The sequence below is a fragment of the Pongo pygmaeus genome, chromosome 1 (genome assembly GCF_028885625.2).
Source record: "Pongo pygmaeus isolate AG05252 chromosome 1, NHGRI_mPonPyg2-v2.0_pri, whole genome shotgun sequence".
Classification (NCBI taxonomy): domain Eukaryota; kingdom Metazoa; phylum Chordata; class Mammalia; order Primates; family Hominidae; genus Pongo; species Pongo pygmaeus.
The window spans coordinates 111676789-111704436 of record NC_072373.2 but is presented as its reverse complement, the minus strand read 5'-3'; the positions used below and the strand labels follow the sequence as shown (position 1 = coordinate 111704436).

Sequence of the window (27648 nt, the reverse complement as noted above, 5' to 3'; positions counted from 1 at the left end):
AACATAGTGACACTTCATTGCTACAAAAAAAAAAAAAAAATAGCTGGGCATGGTGGTGCATGCCTGTTGCGTGGTGGTGCAAGCCAACCTTTCAACAGCAACATTGGAAGCAAAAGAATATAAAGGATATTGTCAATGTACTGAGAGAAAATATCTGTAAGCTAGAATTCTATACCTAGTGAAATTATCTTTCAAGAATGAAGACAACATAAAGACATTTTAAGAAAATATTTGGTATATAATAAATGGACTAAAACATCTAAAGACAAGTCCCAGCTACTCTAGAGGCTGAGATGGGAGGATTGCTTGAGCCCAGGAGGTTAGGCTGCAGTGAGCTGTGATCATGCCACCACACTCCAGCCTGAGTGACAGAGTGAGACCATGTCTCAAAAAAAAAAAAAAAAATGCACTTTTATACCAGCTCAAGAATTTAGAATTAAAGCAATAAGAAAAAATTATCATCTCATAGTCAAAAAGTACCAAGACACAATGAAACAAGGCAATTCAAGTGAGAGCCAGAAGAAGTAACAGAAAATGGAATTAGATCTATAATACTTTAGATATTGAAATGGTCAGACACAGAATCTAAAATGTATACTTTATGTGATTCCAGAAATAAAAAGGGGCCAAAAATATGATTAAAAAGAAGACAGATTACAAAACGAAACAAAGAAGTGTTAGATATTAAAAAATGTAGTAACTGAAATTTAAAAAATTAACATGCCAGTTTAGCAGGAGACAAAACACAGCTTAAAAGAGAACTGAAAGACCTAAAGTAATTGTTTAGAATGAAGCTCACAGAACCAAAGCAATAGAAGTAAAAAAATAAAATAAAAGTTCAAGGCCTCTTAAATATGTTTAATTGGGATTCCAGAAGCAGAGAAGAAAAAAGAAATGGATCAGAAACAATATTTGAAGAGATAATTATTGAGAAATCTCTAGAATCAATGAAAAATACAAATTTACAGATTCCGGAAGCTCAACGTATTCCCACTTTGATAAATGAAAAGAAATCCATACCTAGTCAAATTATATTGAAATTGTAATAAAAAATCACAGGGAATATTTTAAAGGCAGATTATCCTCAAAGCAACAACAACTTAAATGATAGCCAACTTTTCAACAGCAACATTGGAAGCAAGAGAGTATAAAGGATATTTTCAATGTACTGAGAGAAAATATCTATAAGCTAGAATTATATACCTACTGAAATTATCTTCTAAGAATGAGGACAACATAAAGACATTTTTAGAAATTATTTGATATACAATAAAAGGACTGAAACCCCTAAAGACAAACATTTTCAAATTGAATTATTAAAATATTCACCTATTTGCTGCTTACAAGAGACACGTTTAAACATAAACCACAGAAGGTGAAATATAAGTGTGGAAAAAGTTATGCCGGTAAGGTATTAAATAGTGGCTGGTGTAGCTATAATAAAATAAGCAAAATAGACATTAGGGTAAAAAGAATCCTGGAATAAAGAGTCATTGCAGGCCAGGCGCAGTGGCTCCCAGTACTCTGGGGGGCCAAGGCAAGCAGATCACTTTAGGTCAGGAGTTCAAGACCAGCCTGGCCAACATGGTGAAACCCTGACTCTACTAAAAATACAAAACAAAACAAAACAAAAATTAGCCAGCTTTGATGGCACGTGCCTGTAATCTCAGCCACTTGGGAGGCTGAGGCACAAGAATTGCTTGAACGTGGGAAGTGGAGGTTGCAGTGAGCTGAGATCACGCCATTGGCACTCCAGCCTGGGCAACAGAGTGACACTGTGTCTCAAGAAAAAAGGAAAGAAAGAAAGAAAGAAAGTCATTGCATAATGATGAAAGGTTAAATTAATGAAGATACAATAATTCTAAATGTATGAATATCTATCATCATATCCTTAAAATACATAAAGAAAAATGACAGAACTATAAAAAAAATTTATTTCACAAATAAAGAAATAATGATTAAATTATAAGGAACACAGCACCAAAGAGACTATTCTATCTTTTCAGGAGATTTAAACATCCTTTTGCTAAGTAAATTGATGTAGCAGATTAAAAAAATCTGTAAAAATATAGAATAGGGGTTGGCAAATTGTGGACTATGGACAAAAAAGGCCTGCTGTCTGTTTTGTACAGTCAGTGAAGTAGTAATTCTTTTTACATTTCTAAATAGCTAATAGAATCAAAAGAATAGTAATAACTTATAACATGAAAATTATATAAAATTCAAATTTAGTATATTTAGTGCATATAAAGTTTTATTAGAACACAGGCTTATTTAATAACATATTGCCCATGGCTGTTTTTATGCTGTAATGGCAGAGTTGAGTAGTTGTGACAGTGACCATATGGCCCACAAAGTCTAAAATAAACTTTTTCAGAACTTTGAAAATTAACCAAAGAATTGTAACAATCTGAGGAACAATTCAAGAAAAATGGCTGAATCTCAGCAGGAACAGTTGCTTTGTGGTTTTATAACTTAAAAAGTTTTTTGATAAAATATAATCTATAATATTTCATTTAGTTGATGTAATATCAATTAAATTAATATCAATTAAACTGTGATAAAAAGAAATGAGCTATCAAGCCATAAAAAGACAGGGAGGAATCTTAAATACATATTACTAAGTGAAAGAACCTGGTCTGGAAAGGCTACATAAGGTATGATTCTAATCATATGACATTCTGGAAAAGGTAAAACTATACAGACAATAAAAAGGTCAGTGGTTTCCAGGAGTTTGGTGGGGTAGTGTGTGTGTGGTTCAGGATGGGTGGAATAAGAAGGGTGAATAGGTGAAGAGGGAGTTTTAGGGTGGCAAAATTATTCTGTATGATACATGAGACATAGAATATACAACACCAAGAGTGATCCCTAATGTAAACTATGGGCTTTAGTTAATAATAATGTAAGATTGGTTCATCAGTTGTAACAAATATACAACACAAAAGCAAGATGTTAATAATCGGGGAAATTGAGCAGAGTAAACAGGAACTCTGTGCGCTTTCCTCTCAATTTTTCTGTAAACCTAAAACTGCTCTAAAAATAGTCTATTAATTTAAAAAGTGAGTGCATCATCTTGGATGGAAGGGCTGTGAAGAAATCTGGGGGACACTATGCTAGAAGCAGAAGTCCTCCAGAACCAGGGTAGGCTCTTAGAAAAGTGGCTACACAGACTAGTCTTTTTTTTTTTTTTTTTTTCTTTTATTATTATTATTATTATTATTATACTTTAGGTTTTATGGTACATGTGCCCAATGTGCAGGTAAGTTACATATGTATACATGTGCCATGCTGGTGCGCTGCACCCACCAACTCGTCATCTAGCATTAGGTATATCTCCCAATGCTATCCCTCCCCCCTCCCCCCACCCCACAACAGTCCCCGAAGTGTGATGTTCCCCTTCCTGTGTCCATGTGTTCTCATTGTTCAATTCCCACCTATGAGTGAGAATATGCGGTGTTTGGTTTTTTGTTCTTGTGATAGTTTACTGAGAATGATGATTTCCAATTTCATCCATGTCCCTACAAAGGACATGAACTCATCATTTTTTATGGCTGCATAGTATTCCATGGTGTATATGTGCCACATTTTCTTAATCCAGTCTATCATTGTTGGACATTTGGGTTGGTTCCAAGTCTTTGCTATTGTGAATAATGCGGCAATAGACATACGTGTGCATGTGTCTTTATAGCAGCATGATTTATAGTCCTTTGGGTATATACCCAGTAATGGGATGGCTGGGTCGAATGGAATTTCTAGTTCTAGATCCCTGAGGAATCGCCACACTGACTTCCACAAGGGTTGAACTAGTTTACAGTCCCACCAACAGTGTAAAAGTGTTCCTATTTCTCCACATCCTCTCCAGCACCTGTTGTTTCCTGACTTTTTAATGATTGCCATTCTAACTGGTGTGAGATGGTATCTCATTGTGGTTTTGATTTGCATTTCTCTGATGGCCAGTGATGGTGAGCATTTTTTCATGTGTTTTTTGGCTGCATAAATGTCTTCTTTTGAGAAGTGTCTGTTCATGTCCTTCGCCCACTTTTTGATGGGGTTGTTTGTTTTTTTCTTGTAAATTTGTTGGAGTTCATTGTAGATTCTGGATATTAGCTCTTTGTCAGATGAGTAGGTTGCGAAAATTTTCTCCCATTTTGTAGGTTGCCTGTTCACTCTGATGGTAGTTTCCTTTGCTGTGCAGTAGCTCTTTAGTTTAATTAGATCCCATTTGTCAATTTTGGCTTTTGTTGCCATTGCTTTTGGTGTTTTAGACATGAAGTCCTTGCCCATGCCTATGTCCTGAATGGTATTGCCTAGGTTTTCTTCTAGGGTTTTTATGGTTTTAGGTCTAACATTTAAGTCTTTAATCCATCTTGAATTGATTTTTGTATAAGGTGTAAGGAAGGGATCCAGTTTCAGCTTTCTACATACGGCTAGCCAGTTTTCCCAGCACCATTTATTAAATAGGGAATCCTTTCCCCATTTCTTGTTTTTCTCAGGTTTGTCAAAGATCAGATGGTTGTAGATATGTGGCATTATTTCTGACGGCTCTGTTCTGTTCCATTGATCTATATCTCTGTTTTGGTACCAGTACCATGCTGTTTTGGTTACTGTAGCCTTGTAGTATAGTTTGAAGTCAGGTAGCGTGATGCCTCCAGCTTTGTTCTTTTGGCTTAGGATTGACTTGGCGATGTGGGCTCTTTTTTGTTTCCATATGAACTTTAAAGTAGTTTTTTCCAATTCTGTGAAGAAAGTCATTGGTAGCTTGATGGGGATGGCATTGAATCTGTAAATTACCTTGGGCAGTATGGCCATTTTCATGATATTGATTCTTCCTACCCATGAGCATGGAGTGTTCTTCCATTTGTTTGTATCCTCTTTTATTTCCTTGAGCAGTGGTTTGTAGTTCTCCTTGAAGAGGTCTTTCACATCCCTTGTAAGTTGGATTCCTAGGTATTTTATTCTCTTTGAAGCAATTGTGAATGGGAGTTCACTCATGATTTGGCTCTCTGTTTGTCTGTTATTGGTGTATAAGAATGCTTGTGATTTTTGCACATTGATTTTGTATCCTGAGACTTTGCTGAAGTTGCTTATCAGCTTAAGGAGATTTTGGGCTGAGACAATGGGGTTTTCTAGATATACTATCATGTCATCTGCAAACAGGGATAATTTGACTTCCTCTTTTCCTAATTGAATACCCTTGATTTCCTTCTCCTGCCTAATTGCCCTGGCCAGAACTTCCAACACTATGTTGAATAGAAGTGGCGAGAGAGGGCATCCCTGTCTTGTGCCACTTTTCAAAGGGAATGCTTCCAGTTTTTGCCCATTCAGTATGATATTGGCTGTGGGTTTGTCATAAATAGCTCTTATTATTTTGAGATACGTCCCATCAATTCCTAATTTATTGAGAGTTTTTAGCATGAAGGGTTGTTGAATTTTGTCAAAGGCCTTTTCTGCATCTATTGAGATAATCATGTGGTTTTTGTCTTTGGTTCTGTTTATATGCTGGATTACATTTATTGATTTGCGTATATTGAACCAGCCTTGCATCCCAGGGATGAAGCCCACTTGATCATGGTGGATAAGCTTTTTGATGTGCTGCTGGATTCTGTTTGCCAGTATTTTATTGAGGATTTTTGCATCAATGTTCATCAAGGATATTGGTCTAAAATTCTCTTTTTTTGTTGTGTCTCTGCCAGGCTTTGGTATCAGGATGATGCTGGCCTCATAAAATGAGTTAGGGAGGATTCCCTCTTTTTCTATTGATTGGAATAGTTTCAGAAGGAATGGTACCAGCTCCTCCTTGTACCTCTGGTAGAATTCGGCTGTGAACCCATCTGGTCCTGGACTTTTTTTGGTTGGTAAGCTATTGATTATTGCCACAATTTCAGCTCCTGTTATTTGTCTATTCAGAGATTCAACTTCTTCTTGGTTTAGTCTTGGGAGGGTGTATGTGTTGAGGAATTTATCCATTTCTTCTTAATTTTCTAGTTTATTTGCATAGAGGTGTTTGTAATATTCTGATGGTAGTTTGTATTTCTGTGGGATCGGTGGTGATATCCCATTTATCATTTTTTATTGCATCTATTTGATTCTTCTTTTTTTCTTTATTAATCTTGCTAGCGGTCTATCAATTTTGTTGATCCTTTCAAAAAACCAGCTCCTGGATTCATTTACTTTTTGAAGGGTTTTTTGTGTCTCTATTTCCTTCAGTTCTGCTCTGATTTTAGTTATTTCTTGCCTTCTGCTAGCTTTTGAATGTGTTTGCTCTTGCTTTTCTAGTTCTTTTAATTGTGATGTTAGGGTGTCAATTTTGGATCTTTCCTGCTTTCTCTTGTGGGCATTTAGTGCTATAAATTTATATCAAGTCCTCTGTATCAACAAAAGAGGGAACCCTTGAGCCGAGAAGTTTGGAAAGCTATCTGGATACTTCTCTAACCAGAAACCTTCTGCTACTACTGAAGGAAAATCTGTTTTACTAAATATTGAGTAATTAAAAAGTAATCTAGTTGCTTCCATACAATATTTCTGGGTACTGTGGTGAGATGTGTGAAACTGACAAAAAAGGATTAAATCTGGGTTTCTAGATTTAAATCTAGATCATTAAAGGCATATGAGAAATTGAGAAAAGTTTGTAAGGCAGGAGAGGCAGCGGAATTTAGGGGTTAGAGACCCAGACTTACATCTCAGCTCTACCACTTGCTAGCTAAGAGACCTCAAGGAAATTACTTAACTTTTCTCCCTCAATTTTCTCATTTGTAAATTGGGGATTATTAAAATATGTGCCTCACAGAGGATTAGCTGATTTAATATTTGAAATATCAGATTTTTTTCCTGTTACACAAACATACACCTCCTATATAAAAATATATCTTACAAATTAATATGAAAATGATGACCATCACAATGGTAAACCAAGAAAAGATGTGAATAGGAAATTCACAAAATGAAAACAAACAAACAAACAGGAAACATCTTTAGATGTTTAACCTCACCAGTAATTAAAGAAATGCAAATCAACATAATAATATGCATTGTTTATCATGTTGAATAAGATTAAAAGAATGATAATATCTGGCATTGGTGAGGGTATGAGGAAGTAGACATTTTCATGTGGTAGTGGTAGGGGTATACATTGAAAACACTTCTCAGGACAGCAGTCTTGCAATTTAGATTATGGCAGACACTGTTCATTGCTTATCCAAGTATTGTTCACCTTCTTTTTTCCCTGCTAGTAGTGCTGTCTCCTGAGATAGAGGCCAAAAATGTCAGATGCTTGTTTTTCTAAACTTGGTCCCCAGCCAAGTCTAGTCAATGACATAAGGACAGGTCTGCTGGGGTGAGAGGTGGAGTTCTGGAACTCCTTTTCCTTCCTGAGAAGAGAGACACTTGAAGAAAGCTCTTGCATTTATTTGCCCTCTTTTCTTGGAAGTTGCTGAATGAGGACCTCATGCCTGGATTTGATATACTTTCTTGCAATTATGAGGAAAAGTTCAAGAGAATCACAGAGATGCCTACTCATAATCTTGACATTATCAATCTGCCCAATCAACCCTAAAACAGCAGCTTAGGCATTATACCTGATGTGTAAGAATGGGTAACAACATATGAAACTGTTAATTATTTATTACTAACAGAAAAACAGTTCATCAAACAGTACGTAATTCTGTGATAGTAAGAATTCATTTATATGTATGTATGTATAAGAATATATATAAATATATTCATAGAAAAGGTTACAAGTATTATAATAATAATAATATTGAACACTTATTAAGCCCTTGAAGACTTTACTAAATCCATTATAAACTGAGAGGCTTCAATTGTTACCTTTCTTTGTGTTGGTAATCTCAGATGGTATCGTTTCTGATTTCTGCTGAGAAATAGAGTCCACCAAATCTCCACTGTGAGGGGTTGCTGGCATTTCAGAAGGAGGACAAATAGGACCTGAATTGGGACTCCTGCTCACAGCACCATCTGCAAAGAGAATCTAAAGAAAGAACAAAAGTTTTCAGCATTCTCAGAAGCAAGGGAGAGGTTGTTTAACAATAAACACTGTGTGTCAAATGGAAATAGGTTCAAAATGATCCACAGAAGAAATGCTGTTTGCAGACCTCCAGACCCAGCAGCACAAAGTAGATTATAGAAAGGTAGATTTAGAGTTCAGAGAAATAGCCTAGTTACCACCATAATAATATTATTTTATATTTTCTATTTACCTTTTATTTTGTTTCTTTTCTTTTTATTTCCATCTTTTCTTGGATTGATTTGAGTTTTATTTTTTCCATTCTTCACCTTTCTCCTTTATGATTGGGAAATTACATACTCTATTTCAATTTTTCTAACGACTGTATTTAAAATTTTATCACATATTTAAATTTGTAGTTTCTATTAATATCTATCTAGTATGTACAGTGTCTCTAGGTACCACAGATATGTCTACCTGATATCGGTACCTAGACACTCCCATCGAACGTGACAAGGACCAATGTCAGTGTTGCTGATAAGAAGTAAAATGTCTATCTGGTTTTTATTCTTGTATAGGTAACTTGTTTCCTTCAGGAAACTTTTGGGATTGTCTAGCTGTGCAGTCCTAAAATTGCATGATGGCATATTTAGATAATCCTTTGAAGATAATTAATATCAGTTCTTATTGTCATTCGGTTGCCCTGTTTAATCTGAAGTATTTTTTTTAAGGTCTGTGAAAATTTCTTATGTTATGTCTTTGATTCTTTTCTCCCTTCATTCTTACTATTTTCTTCTTCTGGAAATTATATTATACGGACCCTTTTTCCATATCTCTCAGCTTTTCTCATCCTCATAATCTACCCTCTCCCATTTTTGATCTTTCACAATTATTTCTAATTTCTAAGAACTCTTGATATTTTTCCTTAGCTACTTTTTAAAAAGTTGTTATTTTATGAACTGTTAACCTCTCAAGTCTGCCTATATCACTTTTACCCACTTTTAATTTTTTAAAGTATTTAATTTCAGGTGCTATTTCTTTCAGATATTGAATTATGTACTTTACTTTTATGGGATTGCTTTCTTTCCAAGATTTATGACTCTTGAGTGCACGGTCATCTTTCTCATTGAGAATCCCTTTTACTTCTTGGTGGTGTAGCGTCTACTCACAGGAGCTCCTGTTTTGTGATCACTGGGGGAGGAAAGAGCAGGGCATATGGCTTCTGATTTTTAAGGTTTCTCGTTCCCATCCTCCGGGTGACAGTGAGTTACCTGGGGAACTACCCTCATTTTCTGAGCTCAGAGCTCCATGTGCAAAATGTTTGTGTTAGAATTCCCATTCCGATGTTTAATTTTGCTGCATGTTTTCCTCTTGTGTATGTTTTAACTTTGTGCATATTTCTCCATCAGTTTGATCTCATCTGATCTGCATTTTAAAAGAAATTATCCAAATCTTCTGATCTATTATGATGACATGCCTTGTTGTCCTCTAGTACCATTATTAATTCATTATTTAAATTTTTAAAATTAGTTTAAGAGAGCTTGAGAGGGAGAAAAGGAAAAAACTGTTCAGTTTGCAATCTTATATCATGCAGAGAAATGACAAGTTTATTTGTATCCTGCTCTGCATATAGTGTTTTAAAATTCTAACTATTATTTATCATTTGTCATTTTAAGGTGTCATTCCTTTTTCAAGTGAGTTGTTCCTTTTCCCTGCTATAGAACATTTGCTTACCCATAACTTGTCTTTTATTTTGGAACAGGGAAGAATAATTTCTCTAACACATTCTTTTACCTGTGTGGATCCATCCAACATATATTTGACAACAGTGCCTTGACTGGTGATAACCCTTGAAGCCTCCTGCTCTGCGGGTGGCATCACTGTTTTATAGAACTCATAGTGCTTCACCCTCTGGGGGTAGCTCTGACGGACCATGATGTCCCAGGTGCGTTCCTCATCTATAACATATTGACCTAAAAAAAGAATAAAGCCTTCTTGTGAACTGGACAATGCTGCAGGGCTGGATTTTATCTTCTTGCTTAATTATTTTCTTTTTATTTTCTTTGTTTTAAAAATAGAGACAAGGTCTCGCTTTGTCATCCAGGCTGGAGAGCAGTGGTGCAATCATAGATCACCGCAGCCTCAAACTCCTAGATTCAAGCCTTCTGAGCAGCTAGGACTACAGGCTTGCACCACAACACCCTGTTTAGTTTTTCTATTTTTTGTAGACACAGGGCCTCATTATGTTGGCTAGGCGGGTCTCAAACTCCTGGCCTCAAGCCATCCTCCCACCTCAGCCTTCCAAAGTGCTGTGATTACAGGTGTGAGACACCATGCCTGGTGCTTAATTATTTTCTTTTGTCTGCATGTGAATAACAGGGCAGTTTCCGTGTTATGACAGATGGCCTAGAATACTGGTTCTTTGATGACCTTGCTACATTCAAAGGTAGTAAATTAGGTCATCTACAGCACCTAGTAGGCACCTTCTCCATGTGTAAGCCATTCTGTCTAATAAAATCCAGGACAAGTTGAGGCAAAATTATGAAGGAAGCTGAGTTTTGCTGAATTAGGTGTTTCCTCTTCCTGCCCACTGGTGCTTATCTCTCACTTTTGACTAAACTTTCCACCCTGGATACACACGCTGCCCTGGTGTTTCCTGGTTGCCTTTAGCCCCAGGGGAAGTCACCCCCTCAGGCTTGCCTTTCCTAAGTCATCTGTCATCTTTCAAAGTTAACGTTAAAATAATCCCCTCATCTCTAACCAAATCCAGATTTATCTAGCATTCTGCTGTTAGCTGGCAATCAAGGAGAAAAACACCTAATAAGTTCCCTCAAAAGCAAGCACTATTATGGAGAAATTCTGGCATACTGTACCTAATCAGGCTTTGCTAACTGAATAAATTCCTCTTAATTTATAATGTGGTTTATTGGGGCCAAAAAGCCTTAACACAAAGGAATTAACACATAATGATAGCATTTTAAGAACTATATATCAGGCTAGTGGGAAAATCATGGCACCCCTTAAATCACAGAAGTACTATTAATAATGATAAACCAATAAACATTTATTGAGATATTTCTATATGTTAAATGCTTTATGTATGTATCTTTTATTGAGTCTGCCTTCGCAATCCTTTAAAATAGGTACTTTAATTTTCCAGAGTTTTCAGATGAAGAAATAGAGGCTTGGAGAGGTTATCAATTTAGCAAGTTATAACTTTGGAAGACACTTAGTGACCATCCAGCACTAAGGACACACAGCCAGTAAGTAAGAGAAGTAAGATTTGAATCATTTTCTTATATTATAAAAGCGACCACCACTAACAACCAAAAATAAAAAGTCACTCAGGAAAGGATTCAAGTCTAGGCTCTTTCCTCTTATGCTACGATAACTGTCTTTCCCTAAAGTCCAAGACTGACCCGATGAAGATATTGCTACTTTGGTATTTATGTTGTTATGTTCAGACTTGAATTAGGATTTTCATAGTATATGGAAGATTTTAAACAGATGAGCGATTATTAACTACATTGTCTACCCTAACATAAGGAGGAAAATATTAGGATAGATAATGAAACTAATAGAAAAGACAGGTGAAAGGGGTATTAAGCTGGGGTTTGATAACAGGATCAAACAATCAAAGAAATATATCCTTGAATTTGAAAGCAACATCTCTTTGAGTACACTCATAGCTCTTCGACTAGAAGACACTCAGTGACCATGCAACACAGTGGGAAAACCTGGACCACTAGGGATCCTTGGGAGGGGAACAGGGTCCACGGGCTATTTTTAATAATTCAGAATGCCTAAGGAGAAGCGAAATTTAACTTCAACATTTAGTTTCTGCTTTTTTGCGGGGGAGGGAGCTGGGAAGTAAATAAAACATTAAATTATTTTTAAATAAGCATAGCCTTTTTCTCTGATAGATACACTTTTCAAATGTGGTATACATAAGGGAATTAAATAAAAGAGGATATTAAGTTGTGAAACTGTAAAGAATTGCTGATATTATGTAATATTTATCAGATGAGAAAACATGGCCCTGAGACCCTAAGTAACTTAAAAGGGCCACATCATTCGTTGGTGTCAGGGTCAGCTTTAGAACTCAACTCCCAGTTCAGTGCCTGCTTTGTTGCATCTTCTACTTCTACCGCAACAGTGAGTTTCTATTTAAATGATATTCAAATTCAGTTACAAATGCAGATGCCTCATCAGGTTAATTAAAGAAATCTTACTTGTACTTATTTATTTAGCTGAAGAAGTTAGGAGCCATGTACAGAACCAACACTATAAAGTTATATATGGATACATGAAAATGAAGCCTTGGTTTTCTTAACCTATTTAATCTACATCTATCCCTATGTACTTTGTGTCCAGTGTCATTTGTTTTGGTCAGACCAGCAACATGCTGCACCCATGACCCTCTGTAGAGGCAAGAACATAGGGATACACACAAGTTTTTAAGAGCACTGGCTTTGTCATCAGTGGGCTGAGAATGGCATTTCAGCTCTGCCACTTGGGAGTTGAGTGACCTTGGGCAAGTAACTGAACCTCCTGAAGCCTCAATTTCCTTATTTTGTAAAATGGAGTAGTTAGTATTTAGATCATAGTATTTGTATTTTTGACATGTATACTAAGTACTTAGACAGAGCCTGGCCATAGTAAATGCTAGAAATGTGAAAACAGTCTATTATTCATTATCAACAAGACGTACGTTTAACTGGCATGAAAATACACAATTTCCTGTTTTCTACGTGACATTTTGCTCCCTGCTCCCCCACCCTACCCCATATAGCACTTACCTGTAGATTCTTGCCCAATGAAAGTCAACAGGAGCCCACTAGGGCAAGACACATTTAGGCTCTGGAAGGTGGGAACATCAAAAGTCTCTTGAAAAACAGGTTCTGTTTCGACTTCTTCTTCCTGTAAATAATTCAGCACGTGAATAATGGGCTGTCATTTTCTTAATGAGCTATTATTTATTTTGACTAAGCAAGGATGTGCTGAGTGCTCAGGACATGACTTGCACAGAGCTAGGTGGCCCCTGCAAGGATGCAGGAGTCTCTGTGGTTTTGCAATTTATATTCTACTTGCAGACTGGCACATAGACAGGTGAGACAAATGGCAGTAACAATAGTTGGCACATCATTTTTCCAGAAAATAGAGATATAGTGAAAGTTAATAAGAACAATTGGGAAAGGATTTGTGGAATAATTGGGGCTTGAAGTAGGCCTTGAAAGATGCCTCTGTTTGGATATGTAGGCATAAGGGCAGTGCTGGCATCTGAATGTTGGTGTCCCCCATCCAAACTCGTATGTTGGAACCTAATACCCAATGTGACAGTATTAAAAGGTGGGGCAGTTTAGAAAGTGATTAAGTCATGAGGGCTCCACCTTCGTGAATGGGATTGGTGCTTTTAAAGAAGAGGTTGATGGGAACACCTTTGCCTCTTCCTCTTCTGCCATGTGAGGACACATTGAAGGCACCATCTCTATGAGGAGTAGCTGGGCATGGTGGTTTGTGGTTGCAATTTCAGCTACTTGAAAGAGTGAGTTGGGTAGATCACCTGAGGCAATGAGTTAGAAACCAGCCAGGGTAACACAGTCAGACCCACTCTCCTTAAAAATTAAAAGAATTGGCCAGGCATGGTGGTGCATGCCTGTGGTCCCAGCTACTTGGGATGCTGAGGTGGAATGACTGCTTGAGCCCAGGAGTTTGAGCCCACACTACCATACTCCAGCCTGAGTGACAGAGCAAGAACTCCATCTTAAATAAAATAAGAGAAACAGGCTCTCACCAGACATCAAATCTGCTAATATCTTGATATTGGACTTCACAGCCTCTTGAACTGTGAGCAATAAATTTTGATTGTTTATAAATCACCTAGTCTAAGGTATTTTTTTATGGCAGTCCAAACTAATACAGAAAAAGTGTGTGAGAGACCAACATCTCCAACATATTTTTTGGTGTATTCTTACAATTTGGATGCTAGAGATATTATGCTATTAGGATATCTGTCCTTTGTTTTCTATAATGAGCACATACTGCTTTTGTAGCAAATGAAAGTAATAAAAATAAAAGATAATTATAAAGTTATTTATAAATTAATGAGGGTTTGGGTGTGTTTACTTTAAAATCCTAATTAATTTTATGTCAGCTATGCCTAAATCCCTTGTTTGGTTATATGAACTTAACAATGAAATTTACTTGGTAGCATTCAAACAATCCCTAATGATAATCATTTCAATTTTTCCAATTGGTTCTCTTTTGTTAGCCACCAAAATCACTCCACTGGTACCCAATTGGTGGATATTTGTTTTTTTCTAACTAGTCTTCTATTGTTGAACATTTAAGTTGTTCTGCCTTTTCTTTGTCACTAACAGAGGAAAAATATATAATTAGCTAAAAATAAATTTAAAACACAAAGCAAAAATAAGAGAAAAATGCTTATGAAATTCTGTAAAATGAACAAAACTGCTCAAAGATGCAAACCTGCCACGTCAAATCTGTCATCACACATAAAACTAGTATCATCCTCACCCTTCCATTATCATTTATTTTAAAAATATTAAGTGAACAAATTGGTTTGCTAGCAAGATGCCTTTGCCAAATTAATTTTAAATGAATTACCTGGAGTTATTCTGTTTTAATACTTGAATATTTTTACTTAACAAGAGTCAAGGGGCCTGGCATGAGAAATTTTATCTAGTATAACTATGTAAATATGGTACAGAGGCAATGTCACATTTAAATCTTGTAACTTTTACAAGGCCAGAGTCTGAAACCCAGGTTCTTGGGTATTTTTAAACATTTTATCTTCCAGTAGTTGATTATTTGTACACTGTACTTTTTTAGTAGTAAGTACAAATAGTCAAGACTTAACCAGTAGTTTTCTTGTTGCTGGTCTTTTAGAACCTTCTTTTTTTTTTACAAAAAAATTTATTTTACTTTAAGTTCTGGGATACATGTGCAGAATGTGCAGGTTTGTTACATAGGTATATATGTACCATGGTGGCATGGTGGTTTGCTGCACCTATCAACCCGACATCTATGTTTTAAGCCTTGCATGCATTAGGTATTTGTCCTAATGCTCTCCTGCTCCTTGCCCTTGACCCCCTGACAGGCCCCAGTGAGTGATGTTACCCTCCCTGTGTCCATGTGTTCTCATTGTTCAACTCCCACTTATGAGTGAGAACATGTAGTGTCTGGTTTTCTGTTCCTGTGTTAGTTTGCTGAGAATGATGGTTTCCAGCTTCATCCATGTCCCTGCAAAGGACATGAACTCATTCTTTTATATGGCTGCATAGTATTCCATGGTGTATGTGTACCACATTTTCTTTATTCAGTCTATCATTGATGGGCATTTGAGTTGGTTCCAAGTCTTTGTTATTGTACATAGTGCTAGAATAAACATACGTGTGCATGTGTCTTTACCGTAGAATGATTTATAATCCTTTGGGTATATACTCAGTAATGAGATTGCTGGGTCAAATGGTATTTCTGGTTCTAGGTCCTTGAGGAATTGCAACACTGTTTTCCACAATGGTTGAACTAATGTACACTCCCACCAACAGTGGAAAAGCAGAACCATCTTTTGATCTTTGTTTTATTAGATCTTTGTTTAGAGTCAAAGTGTGTGTGTGTGTGTGCACGTGTGTGTGTGTTTACTATGATGAAGGGCTAGGGGTAATAGGTGGACTACTCTTTAATCAGAGGTGGGCTGTTAGTCTTGTTAGATTCTTAGCACATCAATATCTAAGACCAACTTGACCAAATGAAACTGTTTCCATTGTTTGGTTAAATATATTTTTCTTCCAATTGTTATTTATCACAGTGGAGCTAAACAAAGTATTAAAAATAAGGAATGGCAGAAACTTGACCAACCAAAAGCAAAGAAAACCCAAGAAATAGAGTGGAAAAAAGGTTGAACTAAGTTTTTCCAAACTTAGAATGAATGACCTGAGACAACTTATGTATGACAATACGTCTCCTGGAGTGGTAACCCAACTTTTGGGTACAAATCCTTCTTGTCTATTCAAAGTTGAGACTACAAGGGACATTAATGTATCTGCACAATAAAACGTATGCACTATAATAACACTATTGACGTAAGTCATGGTTTTAAAAAAGTTAACACTGAATCAGCAACAGAGTTTGGGAATCTATGGCAAGGTTCATTTACCTTTTTCTCTTCTTCTTTTGGGTGCTCTTCTTCTTTAAGGGAGTCTTTGGGTTTTTCTTTGCCTTTTATTTTCCCTTTAGCTTTGCTCTGAGGAACGGTCACTATAACAGGAACCACTGTTGGAGTGAGTGCTGAAGGGATATTTAATATTGTTTCTAAATCAGGATCCTTATCTTCTATAAATAGAAAAAGTAAAAATGAAGTTGATTCAACATTCATATTTGATATCCTTGTGAAATAACATTTACAACTCAAAAATTTAAACAAGTTGACAACAATTTTTACCTTGCTAAATATGATTTATCAGTTGGATAGATTTCAGGAGTAATGAAGTTGGTTTGCAAATCAGGATTGTAGTTAGAAAATCTGAGGTATTTATTACTTGGATATGCCTCATTGAATCACTATTTCTCATGTTCTTGCCTTCCCATATACATTGTAAACTCCTTAATGATAGGGCATTAACTATATCTTAATTTATTTGAGAAATATTTGAGAGGCTCTTCTTATGTATAAAATGTTTAGAGCAGGAGAAAATAATGAAAAAAATGTGCAAAAGTCCTTATAGAGTCAAAATAGTCTAAATAAGATCTGTGTAAATAACCAAACATAAAGACTACTAAATATAAATAGAATAAATGGTACAAACAAGAAAATCCAGAAAAGAAACTTGTATGTGATAAACTTGCTGGGTTTTAAAGGATTACCAGAATTCTAAAAGGAGAGCTCATGCTAGGAGTAATTATGTGGGGAGCTCTAAAGCATCCTGTGTGTCATGAATTTTATTTTCCTCTGGGTTCCAGAAAAACATTCTCTGAATCTCTTACCTCTAGTTAATTTTTTTTTCTCAATCTCCTCTACTTAGTCTTTTGTCAGTTCCCTAAATGTTTATTTATTTTTATTTATTATTATTATTATTTTGAGACAGAGTGTCACTCTGTCACCCAGGCTGGAGTGCAGTAGTGCAACCTCGGCTCACTGCAACCTCCTCCTGGGTTCAAGCGATTCTTGTGCCTCGGCCTCCCAAGCAGCTGGGATTATAGGCACCTGCCACCACGCCTGGCTAATTTTTTTGTATTTTTAATAGACACGGGGTTTCACCATGTTGACCAAGCTGGTCTCGAACTCCTGACCTCAAGTGATCCGCCCGCCTCAGCCTCCAAAGTGGTGGGATTAAGAGCCACCATGCTCGTCCAATCCCCTAAATGTTTTTAGTTTGCGGGGTTTATTATGTTCTCAATCCTGCTTGCCTGTAATAATTACTCATGAAATTAGAAAAACAACATGCTCAGGCCCCACCTTGACCTACTGAATCAGACTATTGAAGATGAGGCCCAGGCATTTATATTTGTGAAACCCTACATGTGACTGTGATGCACAGCCATGGCTGAGCAACTCTCTTACATATATTAGATCTGGATGATCTCATTCACCACTGGGGCTCCAATTGTCATCCACATGCTAATGACTCCAAAATTAACATCTCAAGGCATGACCTTCCTTCTCAGTTCCAGACCTACATTTCTCACTTTTTTAAGGCATCTCCTGGTTGTGGTGCTACAGACATTTCAAACTCAATTAAGTCTCTCTTCTCCCAAGCAGATTAAGCCTCCTACATTCTCAATTTCAGTTAATGCCATGAGCAATTATGCAGTCTTTTCCCCAAGTTAGACATTGAGATCATTTGCATTTACTCTTTTTGACTCATCCTACACATCCAACCAGTCATCAAGGCCTAAGATCTTCCTCCCAAATTATGCCTCTTCTATCTATTCCCATTGTCTTATTTCAGGGTCCCATAATTGCTTGCTGGGTCTTCTGCAGCAGTTTGCTTATACCATAGCACTTCCAATACCACCACTTCAGTGTACTCTCCAAACTACCACTAAAATTATGCTCCTAAAGTAAAATATGATCATGTCACTTCCCTTACTTAAAGTCCTCTGCCACTCACTGCCTATGTAGGGCATGTAATGTTCTTCACAACCTGGTCTTCACCTACCTCCACTGCAGCCACACTGAACTTTTCACCTTTCTGTGAAGATGTCACGTTTTGACACAATTGTGTGTTTATTAACATGGTTCTTAAGTTCTAGAATTCCCTTTCCTTGTTTCTGTGCCTGGATAGTTCCCACTCAGCTCTAAAGTCCCATCTGAAATGCTACAATTTCTCTCAAGTATGTGCTGACTGTCCCCAGTACTCTGTTTATGTATAATTTCTAGCACTAAGACAGTTATTATTGCTCTATTTATGTTTTCCTTGTTCATTAGACAGTGAGTTCTTTGTGTAGATGTACCATGATTTAATTCATCTCAGTGGCTCAGTGCCAGCAAGTTGCTTGACCCATAGAAGGTGCAGTATATAAACAAGCGAATGGCGTTCAGTTTCAGGCATCTGGAAATTCCCCTCCTCATCCCCATCCATTTACTAATATTCAGTAAATATTTATTGTGTACCTACTACTATGTACCGTGAAATGGATAGCCAATGATGGATGAGACAGATAAGGAGTGTATAATTTAGTGGGTAGTTCAGATTAGAACCCCTCAGGTACAATGCTGTGTGTTCAGTCTGTGATAGAGGAAATACTGAGTGCCTTAGGAACCCAGAAGAAGGGTGTCTACTGCAAAATGTCTTTGTACAGTCTACTGTGGCTATACTGAACACTTCACCTTTCCATAAATGGAAAAGCCTTTCTATGCTTTTACACTACTGGACTTTTATACACGCTATTCCTGGTATCCAGAATTCCCTTCCTTCAATTTTTTGCATAGGCAATTCTCATTCACCTCCAAAGACCCAGTTCGCATGCTACTGCCACTTGCTCTGGGAAGCATTTCTCAGAGCAAGTAACACCTCTATGCTGTGGCTTGCAGGGAGGAAGTTTAATTGTTGAAAGTAGTGGTGCACATGTCAGGAGAAAGTATTCTGAGTAGTGGTACAGCATGAGAAAATGGGCAGATGTAAGAGACAGCATAGTTTATTCAAGGAACCGAAAGGCACAGAAATAATAGGGTAGGAAGGTATACTTCTCTATGGGAAAATAGATCAGGTTCGTTGTCATCCAGGGTTTAGGTAAAGAATGTAAAACATAAGTTGGGGCCTGATTAAGATTAAGATTAAGATTCTTAATTTTAGGTATATTCAGTAGGTGCCCTGAAAGGCAGTAAGAAGCAAGAATGACCTATTCCTCTTAGCAAGAAGGTACAAAGTAGTGTCCAAAGATTTGATTGGGTTTCTTCATATTTTTGCCTATTTCATAGCTGTACTGTCTACTTTTTCTTTGTCCAAAAGAAAATTATGTTTAGCTGTGTCTACCCAATTAAAGGGGGAGAACTGGAATGGAAACTTGTTAAGCCATTAGCAGATAAAGTTCTTAAATATCAGTTATATATGAATCCTTAGGAAATGTGTGTGTATATACATATGTATATAATTTTTACAAAGACTTATACCTTCAACTTTTTAAAAAAACATATAGAATGTAAAATGTTACTTATTATCTACACTATAAACATTTTCAAATACCATATTTATAACTTGAAAGTAGGAACATCTGTTTAAAATGGAATGATTACATATTAATTTAAGGACTAAATCAAGATTAATAAAATCACTCAGGAATAGGAGCAACAGAATTGATAGTAGGTATAAATATCTAAAGCCAAAATAATGATAACCTATATTAAGAAGAAGTAGGAATTTTTAGTGACTGGGTAGTGATAACGGATTTTAATACGTAATTTGTTAGGCATCAAATGACTTCTCCAGTTGCTGATTTAACAGCGAATCAAAGGCAAAGGCAGAATTAAAACACAAAATCTCCAATAAAGCAAAAATACTAAGAAATCTAATGGACTCTCAAACTCAGTAGAGTACTAGGATATTTGACACAGGTAAGAAATAAGATTATAATCATCCATTGAAAATTTATCTCTTCAAAAAAGAAACTATATAGAAAGACAGGTGATTGGATCACCATGATCTACTCTAAAATAAGGTTTTTAAGTTTATACACCATAGAGTTTACCCTTTGATTTTAGAATACTTTAAGAAAATATGTTGTGGTTAGATCCCTCAACACAAAATGCAAAAATGCATGAGAAGCCACAGATTTCCTAATTGATTCTTCATAAAGTGACATCCTATTTTGCAGTTTGTAAAGAAACAGCTTCCAGTTGGATAATTTCTTTATTGAAAATGGGGCAGAAGGCCAGGTGCAGTGGTTCACGTTTGTAATCCCAGCACTTTGGGAGGCCAAGGTAGGAGGATCACTTGAGCACAGGAGTTTAAGACCAGCTTGGGAAAAAGAGTAAGACTTCATCTCTACCAAAAATAATTAGCCAGGTGTGGTGGCATGCACCTATAGTCCCAATTACTCAGGAGGCTGAGGTGGGAGGATTGCTTGAGCTCAGGAGTTTGAGGCTGCTGTGAGGCATGATTGTGCCACTGTACTCCAGCCTAAGTGACAGAGCAAGATCCTGTCTCACGAAAAGAAAGAAAGAAAGAAGGAAGGAAAGAAGGAAGGAAGGAAGTGGGGTACAGAAATCTTTCAATATGTCCACTTAATAGCTCCTTTAAGGCTAATGTCCTGAAGCACACTGAACGGTTCTATAATAACAGGATTCACAAAGAAGACCAAGAGCATTCCTTGGCAATTTATGCTTTCTTTTACACCCAACTAAAAGGCTCATTTTTATGGGGTAGTTAACAAGGATAACTGGTATATATGTGTGTATATACATGTATACATACATGTATATATATAATCACACAAGTAATCTTATATGTATAAGTGATTATATAAAAGATTATATAAAATGTCAAGACATTTTTATTTTGTATGTATCTATGTATAAAAGATTATATATATACTTGTATACACACATATATAGACACACACACACACACACACACCTCTTCTATTACCATCCTGCAGGAAAAACTATGAGGAGCATTAAATCATAACATGTTATTGACAAGTGAGCAGACTGAGAAATGGGCAGCGGCAGGGACCCTTGGCTGTGGGGCACACTTATCCTTTCTGTTGTGTTCATTTCACCTGGTGCCATTCCATTTGATCCATAGTAACTTATCGAGAGGCAGATTCCATTTTCTAAGGTGGCAGAAAAAGATCCAAACTTGCTGAAAGCTTTATTCTTTGCATCTGATACTTCTAAAATACAAAATTGAATCAAGAACATTTTCATTTAATTCAAAATAAATATAACTAAGACTCAGTGGGAAGGCTGGGAATGGAGTTCATAGCTGGTCTACCACAATCAACTTAAAAAATAATTGGTTTAGCTTGGCCATGCACTCAGGGTTGTTAGAGGTAGGGTGGAATTACAAAGATAAGAACATGAAACTCTTGTTTTAAGGACCTTAGGTTAAAGTGAAGTGAGGAAATCAATCGGTTGATGGCATAGCCATAAGCAGATTATTCTTCTGGAAGGTCATCCACATGGCTTTTAAAATTAAAACCATCAGTTCAGTATCAGTTTCCCCACATTTTAAAACATTTGCTTAAATTCCCACATTTAAACTTTTTTACATTTTAAAACATTTAAAAGTTTAAACAATTTAAAAATTGTTTCAGTCAAACATAATTTTAAAACAAAATTTTAAAACAAAATTGTTAAGGCACGTTTTTTTTCTTTTCTCAATTTTTAGGTTTAGGGGGTACATGTGCAGGTTTGTTACATGGGTAAATTGCATGTCACTGGGGTTTGGTGTACAAACAATTTCATCACCCAGTTAGTGAGCATAGTATCTGATAGGTAGTTTTTTGATCCTTACCCTCCTCCCAACCTTCCCTCTTAAATAGGCCCCACTGTCTATCATTCCCATCTTTATGCCCATGTGTACTCAGTGTTTAAATCCACTTATTAGTGAGAAAATGCAGCATTTGTTTTTTCTGTTCCTGCGTTAGTTCGCTTAGGATAATGGCCTCCGCTCCATCCATGTGCTGCAAAGTATATGTTTTAGTTTTTCGTGGCTGCATGACATTCCATAGTGTGTATGTACCACATTTTCTTTATCCAGTCCACCACTAATGAGCAACTAGGTTGATTCCATTTCTTTGCTATCATGAATAGAAAACACACATCTGAAGGTATATGTAAATAATTTGTGAATTTTCTGACTTGTTTTATTTTCAGTTCACCATTTCCTCTATTATCAGATAATAAAGATGGGACAATATTGATTTAAAATAATGTAACTCATGCAAAGATAATTTTTAGACTGAGAAATTCAAATGAACCCTGGAACAAAAGGTAATGCTTTAAGAGAATAAAAAGAGAAGCCACAGAGTTGGAGAAAATATCTGTTAAAGGACTATTACTCAAAATGTATGAAGAATTCTTAAAGCTCAATAACCAGAAAATAAAAACCTGATTAAAAAATGGGCATGAAACTTCAACAGACACTTCACCAAGGAAGAGATACAAATGGCAAATAAGCATCTGAAAAGATGTTCAATATTATTTGTTATCCAGAAAATGCAGATTAAAATAACAAGATACCACTAGACACCTTATAGAATGGAGAAAATCTAAAACAGCAAATAATGGTGAGGATATAGAGCAACAAGAACTTTCATTCATTGCTGGTGGGAATGCATAATGGTACAGCCAATTTGGAAGACAGTTTGGTGGATTCTTCCAACATGAACATACTCTTACCTTGTAATCCAAAAGTCACACTCCTTGGTGTTTACCCAAGGGAGTTGAAAACTTATGTCCACACACAAACCTGTACATGAATGTTTGTAGCACCTTTATTCACAATTGCCAAAAGCTGGAGGCAACCAAGATGTCCTTCAGTAGGTGGGTGGGAAAATAAAATTGTGGTACATCTAGACAATGTAATATTATTTAGTTTTCAAAAGAAATAAGCTATCAAGCCATGAAAAGACACACAGGAAACTTAAATGCATATTACTAAATGAAAAAAGTCAATTTGAAAAGGCCACATAGTGTATAATTCCAACTACATGCTATTATGGAGAAAGCAAAAGTATGGACACAGTAAAAAAATCAGTGATTATCAGGGATTAGGAAGGAGAGAGAGATGAATAGACAGAGCACAGATTTTTAGGGCAGTGAAACTACTCTGTATGATACTATAATGGCAGACACATGCCATTATACATTTGTTCAAACCATTAGAATGCACAACACCAAGGGTAATGTAAACTTTAGACTCTGGGTGATAATGATATGTTAATGCAGGTTCATCGACTGTAACAAATGTACCACTCTGGGTGAGGCATGTTGATAGTGGAGAAGGCTGTACATGTGTACGGGTAGAGGGTATTGAGAAATCTCTGTAACTTCTGTTCAATTTTGTCATGAACCTAAAGCCACTATAAAAAATAAAGTCTGGTAAAGAAAAAAGATAACACTTAATATCCATTAGGGTTCAGTTCAGGAAAATAGGCATCTTCATGCACGATTAATAAGAGAGCGTATTGGTAGAAACTTGAGAAAAAGAACGTGCAATAAGCCATTTAATGGAGTGGAGTGGACAGAGACAGGAGTATTAGTCAGAAGAAAGAAACCACTAAACAGCTGCTTACCTGTTTCAAGACTTTGTTCCTCATCTCCTTCTTCTTCCTCTTCTAAATAATAATCCCCTTTCTCTTCCTTTTTCACAATTTCCTTAGGGTCGTTTAAATGAATTATAAAATTGTGCTTGTCCTTTATCACTCTCACTTTGATAAAAGTTGGGCCTGAGGAGGAACCATAGAATAGAAGATGAGCTGATTAGGATGCCACATTAAGCTCCTCGACAAGGTGGTTACACAGTGCTGCACAGAAACTAACACAGGAACAGAAAACCAAACACTGCATGTTCTCACTTAGGAATGGCAGCTAAACATTGAGAATACATGAACACAAAGAAGAGAACAATAGACACCAGGGCTCTTGAGGGTGGGAGGAGGGTGAGGACCAAAAACTACCTGCCAAGTACTCTGTTTATTACCTAGGTGATGAAATAATATGCACACCAAAGCCCTGCGATACACAATTTACCTATAGAACCAACCTGAATAGATATCCCTGAAACAAAAATAAAAAGGCAGCATAGAATATAAACCAGGGAGAGGAAATGCCTAGAGATGTCACCTCTATAAAAGAATGCCTAAGGAAATAAAGTAATGGTGGAATTCCAGGCATGAATGGCAGGTAGACCAAGGAGGTATTTGCAGGCCGTCTAGTCACATTTCAAACCCAATTTCAGAAGAGAAAATGAACTGGCTGAGGCAATGTATGCCTATAATCAATGTTATGATTAATCAAATGATATTATTAATGTGAAATGGTTTTGCAACTTATAAAAATTATGTGTTAGTTATAGTAGCTATTATTATTGTGGTTGTTAATAAAAATTTTTCCAACAACCCATTCTCTTTTTTAGTGTTTGGACTCATTTCTCTTCTTTTTGTTTTAAAAAAATTGGCTATTTCCTTTCAATTTGGATTGAGCTATCATCCCTCAAAATTGACAGAACTAGGAGAAAATACTGAATTTACTATGAATCACCTGAAACTTATACGCATTATACGCATATGCAAATCTTAGTAACAGCTACAATAGGTGGATATTGGAAGCAGGTCCCAAACTCTATGCTCCAGAGCTACACCAGAAAAATGCAGTAAACTCACAGAATGCACTTGGCTTCTGGGATAACAAGGTGTGCTGTAATGAATATTATTAATTAATTGCTTATTGCAGTTACTATTACTATTTACCAATTGTATGGAAGTATTTTAATATTTTAACAACTGGAATGGTCATATTAGCAAGTACCAGCTAAACTCTTGACTGGCCTATGCCTTGTAGAGTCAATTATAATAGAAGAAAGTGTGAAGTCTGAAAATGCTGACTGTGGCACCTAAATGTATTGTGGGGGACAGGATAACACTCTCGCCTATCAAACTCAGGAGTAGAGGGCCCCTGGTTATCTGAAATGCATTATTATGTTTCCAATCATTAACCAGTTGCTTTCAAAATGTACCTTTTTCAAACATTGTCTTTTCCACTTCAATCTGCCCGCCATCAGAAGGATACAGGTAGTAATTTGACCCTGAGATTTGAGTGGGTATATTTCCCATATTGTATCCATGAAACTAGAAGAGAAAATATTATGCTTTGACTATGAAGCTGCAATAGACAAAAATCAACTTATCAGTGTTAGCCAACTAAAGTTGCCAGAAGCTTAATTTCTGCTAAGTGATATGTCTGTCACTTTGCAGACTCAGAGGCCAGTGTTCATATTATTTTTAGAAACATCTATGGTGTTATAACAGGCAGAATTAAGATCTATTATGTTAAACTCTGTTCATTGGCACATTCTCATAACCTAGTGAAAATTGAATCATCATACTGTCGTCAAGGCAGTTCAAGAAGAAATCAAGTTCCCATTCACTGGTTGTTAATTTTCTGTTTAAAGTGAACTGATGCTGGGGAGAGTAGACACTCCACTTTAGGAGGTCATATGTAGAAGATACTTTTTACTGAGTGTTGCTAACAGAGGTCCAGGGGATTTAATGCATGCTAAAACTTGAGAATAACTGGTTTAGAGGAGTAGCTACAAAGCACAGGGGCTGTTAGATTTCTTTCCATTTTTTTTCCCATCAGGTTTTCCTCATAACAGCTAGCTGAGAGAGAATTGGCAAAGGGAAGGTTTTACAAAAGCATACAAGCCAGAAACATGATTGCCCACAAAGAGACAACAAAATGTAGTCAGCAAGTCTCATCATCTGAGACAGATAAAGCCAACTTTTGTGTTCACTTATTTACATATATCTATAAGAATGCTTTTGTGTCAAATTTCTATGTTTATTGACCTTAGCTAGGTTTGTGGCACTCAAATAAAAACTGGCCTGAGGGTGTTTTCATCTTCATGATTGATTAGAAACAAGGTTCTAGACATCAGGGGTGGAATACAGGTTTGAGCTCATTGATACTAGAAGAAACCCTAGGCCTACTGTGGGGTAGTGAAAACGAAAGAATCTTATAATAACCATATTTTCCCAAAACAATTAGGAATAGCCCAAAGAGACTAAGTTTTACAGAATTTGGAGTTTACCGGGTAAGTTATCTCAGGTTCTGGTTGGTGGGGGGACTCTTCTGTTACTTCTTGGATCTTGACTTGTTCTTCTTTAGATTTCTCCTTGTGAGGTGATTTTTTCTTCAAAGACCTACTATCTTCTTTCTCTGCGTTATCCTTGCCTTTCTTTTTACCAGCTTCTTTACTCTTCTTCTCTGCTTTCTTTTCTTCCCTTAAGCGCTCCTCTTCTGCTAATCGATCTTGCTCTTCTTTCCATGCCTGTAAACACATTTAAGAAATTTAACAGGATTTTGAAACGAATTAAACATAGATTCCGTTCACATTCATTCTGAAGAATATTTGACATGATTTTTGATAGTGTATCTCTGACAAATCAAAATACTGAACTAGAAACCTTGACGTCATCCTTGATTCTCTTTCTCACTCAACTTCTGTCTACTAAATCCTGTCAATTCCCCCTTTGAGATCTCTCCTCACTTCAGCTTTTTCTCTCCAGGGTTTATTTTGCAATTTCCTTGGTTCAGGTCTTCATTATCTTTAGCCTGGACCATTGTAGCAGCCTCTTAACTGGTCTCCCAGTCTCCTATCCTCCACATGAGTCTGATCTTTAATTTAGGTCCTAAAGATAGTTTATTAGCAACGTGGAAGACTAGATGTTCAGAGAAACATTCCTGGGATAAAATAATTCAAAAATGATGGAAAAAATAGGTAAAATGATGGAGGGTAAGTCTCCCCTAAGCACTCCTAACCACAAGCCTGTCCTCACATAGACTTGTGGCCAAAATACAGATTACCTTAACATTTTATTTTAAAACAGTCATCGAGGCAGGAAAATAGGGTCTAGAGGCAGGGAACATAAGGCTGATTCACACTTCAGCTATGACAGGAAATATCCTCTCCTAGGGTGTAGGCCAAGTAAACGACTTTGTAACTTTACTTCATTCTCTCCATTTACATAGAGCATACCCCAAGTAACCAATGGAATCCTCTAGTGGGTACTTAAATTCTCAAAAATTTTGTAGTGGGGCCTTTGAGCTCCTATGCCTGGAACTACTCCCACACTGTGGTGTGTACTTTCATTTTCATAAATCCCTTCATTCCTTCCTTGCTTTGTTTATGAATTTTGTTCAGGCATTTTGTTCAGTTCTTTGTTCAAGATGCCAAGAACCTGGACCCCTCCACCATTAACATTATGATTTGATATAAGCTCACAAATGAAAATCACAAAACATGCAGAAATAAACCACTTTGAGTAAGAAACAAACTATGAAATCATATCTACAAAGACTACAGATATTGTAATTGCCAAATAGAGAATATAAGGTAAGTTTTAAAACATGCTCAAATAAATAAAAAGTATTAAAAGCATAAGTAAGAAAGAGAGGATTATCAAAAATGGCAAAGTGAGTTTGAAAGACTTCTTGAAAA

At 36.4% G+C, this 27648-nt stretch overlaps 1 protein-coding gene across 1 annotated transcript in view; it reads right to left on the bottom strand.

Annotated features, from left to right (window-relative positions):
- The window catches only part of SPAG17 (sperm associated antigen 17), a 233433-nt gene that overhangs the window by 63987 nt on the left and 141798 nt on the right, over window positions 1-27648 (bottom strand). Inside the window, exons 21-28 of the mRNA XM_063651455.1 lie at window positions 26239-26478; window positions 25165-25276; window positions 23723-23875; window positions 21203-21316; window positions 16140-16315; window positions 12760-12880; window positions 9755-9933; window positions 7825-7984 (exon numbers count right to left, since the gene is read on the bottom strand). Coding sequence (XP_063507525.1) covers window positions 7825-7984; window positions 9755-9933; window positions 12760-12880; window positions 16140-16315; window positions 21203-21316; window positions 23723-23875; window positions 25165-25276; window positions 26239-26478 — 1255 coding nt within the window. The remainder of the gene's footprint in view (window positions 1-7824; window positions 7985-9754; window positions 9934-12759; window positions 12881-16139; window positions 16316-21202; window positions 21317-23722; window positions 23876-25164; window positions 25277-26238; window positions 26479-27648) is intronic.